At 41.9% G+C, this 4,163-nt stretch overlaps 1 protein-coding gene across 1 annotated transcript; it reads right to left on the reverse strand.

Moving 5' to 3' along the window:
• Positions 1 to 575: 575 nt before the first annotated feature.
• Positions 576 to 2,050, reverse strand: CCDC89 (coiled-coil domain containing 89). The gene has a single exon (XM_008055724.1). The coding sequence runs from the start codon at positions 1,897 to 1,899 to the stop codon at positions 787 to 789; it is 1,113 nt and encodes a 370-aa protein (XP_008053915.1). The 5' UTR covers positions 1,900 to 2,050; the 3' UTR covers positions 576 to 786.
• Positions 2,051 to 4,163: the final 2,113 nt, after the last annotated feature.

Consider the following 4,163-nt stretch of genomic DNA (forward strand, 5'->3'; position numbering starts at 1 on the left):
TATATACACATTCAGCTTAGATTTTTTTTTTAAGTTAGTTACGAAAAAAGCCCATAGAAATGAAAAACAACTGCTACACGTTACTGTATGGGTCATACACAGTCTGTTATGTCTTGTTATGCTAAATTGAGGCTTTTGTTTATTAGCATATTGTGCAATATTAAATGTAACTACTGATATTTGCATTCTTGCACATCTACCTTTAAGGAGAAAAACCAAGAAAATGAAATGTGATGCAAACTTGCAGGAAAAATAAAAATTGGTTGATATAACTTATTTGTATCTTATAAAGTTGGCCTACTTTGTTAAAGAACTTAATGCTCTCAATCTTTGTTTTCCAAGCTAATACAAAATAAAGGGAGACTATAAGCCTACCTATCTACAATGGTTAGTTGTATTAGTTTTTTTTACATTACCACATCTCATTGCCACTTTAGATTCACTTAGATCATAGAAGCCGCTAACTTAAAATCTTAAGATATATAAAGATATCTAAGGTTGAGTATGCATAAGTTAATGGAGTGGGGGGATATACTGCTAGCAAATTAGGAAGATTTCAAAGGCACAGAAGGAAATCTGGTAAATTTTGTGTATTCCAGGTGGTAGAAAGGAAAATTAGTGTTAGTTTTACAATAGTAACAACAAGAATATCATAGTAAAGTAGCTTTTAAGTTGTCTTTTGCGCTTAAAAGTACAATAAATGGGATATCATCTTTACTTTTGCCATACTGCTAAGGCACAAATATTTGCATTCTAAATTGGAAGCCAGAGAAAGCAGCAGCTTCTTTACGGAAAGAGGTGGCGAAGTTTGACGTTGAGTTCTCTCTCCTTGCTTAAAAGATCCAGGCTGTGCTTTTTGAAAGCTTCAGACTGCAGTCTGAGTTCGTCATAGGCATTCTGGATTCCCTCCACTTTATGCTGAAGCTCCCGGACTCTCAAATTGCTGTCCACAGCCATTGCCTCTTGCTCAAACCGCTCTAGCGCGTGCCTCCTGGCCACATCTGCTGCCTCCAACTTTTCCTCTAGCTGGCGGATCTCTGCTTGTTTGTTCTGAAGCACCTTGCCCCTTTCCATGGACAGCTGCAGCAGCTCCTCTTTCTCCCCAGTAACGGTCCGCAGCCTGGCCTGCAGCTCCTGGCTCAAGTTGCTGTGCGCCTCCTCGGCCTTCGCCATCTGCTCCACCGCCTGCTGGTGCTGCAGCTTGAGGTTCTGCAGCTGACTGCGCAACTGTTCTGTCTCCTCGGCGTGGGCGCAGGCCTGCTGACTCTGTAGCTCCAGCAGCTCCCGCTCGCGGGCCAGTGCCTGGCAGGAATCCTGAGCACACCTCTGTTGCAGAGTCTCCAGCTCCCTGGTGAGGGCCTCACTCTGGGCGGTAAGCTGCAAAACTTTGGCTTCCCCATCCTTCAGGGCCTGGCTGAAGAGGCTGCTGTTCTCCAACCTCAGCTTCTCATTCTCCTCCCTCAGCTTTACGTTCTGACACTTGTGTTCATCCTTGAAGTGGATCATCAACTCGTGGTTGGCTGCTAGGGTTAGGAAGCGCTCCTCTAACTTCTGGGCATGCTCACATTGGGCCTTGAGCTTCTCAGCCTCCTGCATCCTCTTCTCCTCCAGCTCTGCATTGAGCAGCTCCAGGATCTGGCAGCGCTCAAGGGCCTCATCCGACCTCCGCTTCAGGATGCAGATGAGCTGTGACTGCTCTTGGATGCGTGAGCGAAGCATTGCCTTCTCACCTTTCTCCTCCTCTGACAGTCCTCGGAGATTTGCTAAGGCTTCCCTCAGACCATCTAGTTCCTTAAACTCCACCTCCTCTTCTGGGTTGTTCAGTTCTCCATTTTGCTTATCTAAGGGTCCTTTAGAGTGTGAGATGTCCATCCTGAGAGCCTGCTCTTTCTGAGACATAGGGCACTCTCCTCCACTAGGCAGACTATAGTCTTTCCACCTCAGATTTCAAAAACCGCAGAGCGTTACTAGGGACTCTTGGCACTCTCCAGCAGATGGTTTTTCCAGTAAGGAGCCCTGCAATTGGTAGACAGGTCTTTAGAATGCGTGAAGTAACAATAGAAAACTCCAGGGTCCATCTACTCAGGTTACTTGTGCCTTTCTAACCAATCGTAGTTCTCAGTTGTCAACCGCCTCAGTGTCTGGTCCGTACAGCAGAGATGCCAACCCCACTCTAGCTTGCATCAGTGGAGGAAACCTGACTCCACCTGATTCCTGGTAGGAGTAAACAAATTAAACAGGCAGTGACATACTACTACTCCTCCTCCCTTCTTCAGTTGTCATGAGAATAAATTACTGACTGTGAGAAGACAGTTGACTCCTCAAAAATTTGCAATCTATGAATACAAAGTATCTGTGGTACTCTGAGAGCCATTTGGCTGTAAGTCTGTACTTGTAGTGTTGGGCACGGCTCATTTTTTATGTTTAAGTATTGAAACTGAAAACTCCAATGACATTCCTTTTGTTTCTTTAGCATTGTCCCACTGAAAATATATACTCTCTGTTAGATATTCAGCACTCCCTGTTTTTACCGATTAGCAAAATAAGGTTACAGAAAGAAGCTTAATGAACCACAGATGTGATAAACATTAAAACAGAAAAAAAATCCAAATAAGGCTTACCATTATTTACTGAAGTCAACTCAATTAATTAGTTAAATGTAAAGTAAAACAAAATCAAAGTATTAAAAATGGAAACTATCTTCTAATAAAGGTAAGCATCAAATCTCTGGGTCAGGAAGGATTTTCTTAGCTTAGGCATTATATAAGAGATCAGAAGGGAAAAGTTTAATCAACTAGATTTCATTGAAAATCTCCAGTTACGTATAATTCTTAAAATTATATGACCTCAATCTCTCTACCCTCTCCTTTCTCTGGGCTTATCTGATATTTTACTCTAGTCAAACCCGACTACTGAAGTTGCCCTAACCAACCAGTTATCTGGCCTTGTCTTTAGGTGTTCCTCTGCCTGAAATGCCTTTTCTCACCTTTCTCTTGTTGCTCTAGTAATTTACTCAGGTTTTTATGCTTAGTTAAGAATCATCTCCTCTTTGAAGCCTTTTCCTGGCCCCTATATGTAGCATTGACCACTCCCCTCACATACACTATAACCTTTTTGTACTTCTAGTGGAGGATGTAAACACTTTATTGCAATCAGTTGTTTACCTGCCTTCCTCCCCCATTAGACTTTTTTTTTTTTTTTTTTTTGAGTTGGAGTCTCACTCTGTCGCCCAGACGGGAGTGCAGTGGCCCCTCCCGGCCACCGCAGCCTCGACCTGCTGGGCTCTGGCGATCCTTCTGCCTCAGCCTTCCAAGTAGCCGGAATTACAGGCATGCGCTACCACACCCGGCTGATTTTTTGATTTATTGTAGAGATGAGGTCTCGCTGCCCAGGTGGGTCTCGAACCCACGGGCTCAGGCAATCCACTCACCTCAGCCTCCCAAAGGCGTGGGATTACCGGCTGAGCCACCGAGTCCGGCTCCCTATTAGATTATGAAAGGCAGAGACTGTGTCTGCTTCATCCTTGATGAATAGACTAGGACCTGGCACTTTAGGGAGACTCAGATATATGTGTGTTAAATAGATGTTGAAGGCAAAAATCAATTGGAAAAAAATCCGTAATATGACAGACACTAGATTTATATTTTTATAAAAAGCTTATACTTATCAATAAAACATTAACATCTTAAAACAGAAATGAATCATTGAATGCACAAAGGAACAAAAATGACCAAGATTAAACCTCAACAATGATCCAATACATACAAGTTAAAATTAGATATAGTTTCATGTAGCAAATCAGTAAAAAATATTTTCCCTTATTTTGAGACTACCCAGGACTGGTAAGAGTGTAGTAAAATAGGCACTCTCTCATACTGTTGATAAAAGTCAGGTGACAGTATGTATTGAGAACTTAAAGTACTGTTAAGCCTTTTAAACGAGTAATTGCACTTCTGGGGAGATCTTTGCTTGGGAAATGATCTGAAAGAAAACATTTTGCTCAAAACTTTTCATTGTGGTGTGATTGATAATAAATTAAAGTTGGAAACCTAAATGTCTAAAATGGAAATGTTAAGAAAATTATCATATTTTCATACAACAGAATACTATGCAACTGTTAAACATTATCATATTTGTAGGTAATTTTTAATGGTATGGGGAAT

The sequence above is a fragment of the Carlito syrichta genome, unplaced genomic scaffold, assembly GCF_000164805.1.
Source record: "Carlito syrichta isolate Samal-C Ts95f unplaced genomic scaffold, Tarsius_syrichta-2.0.1 Scaffold301935, whole genome shotgun sequence".
Taxonomy (NCBI): Eukaryota; Metazoa; Chordata; class Mammalia; order Primates; family Tarsiidae; genus Carlito; species Carlito syrichta.

Coding starts and splice junctions, on each gene's coding strand:
- CCDC89 (XM_008055724.1), bottom strand. CDS start 1,899: ATGTCTCAGAAAGAGCAGGCTCTCAGGATGGACATCTCACACTCTAAA.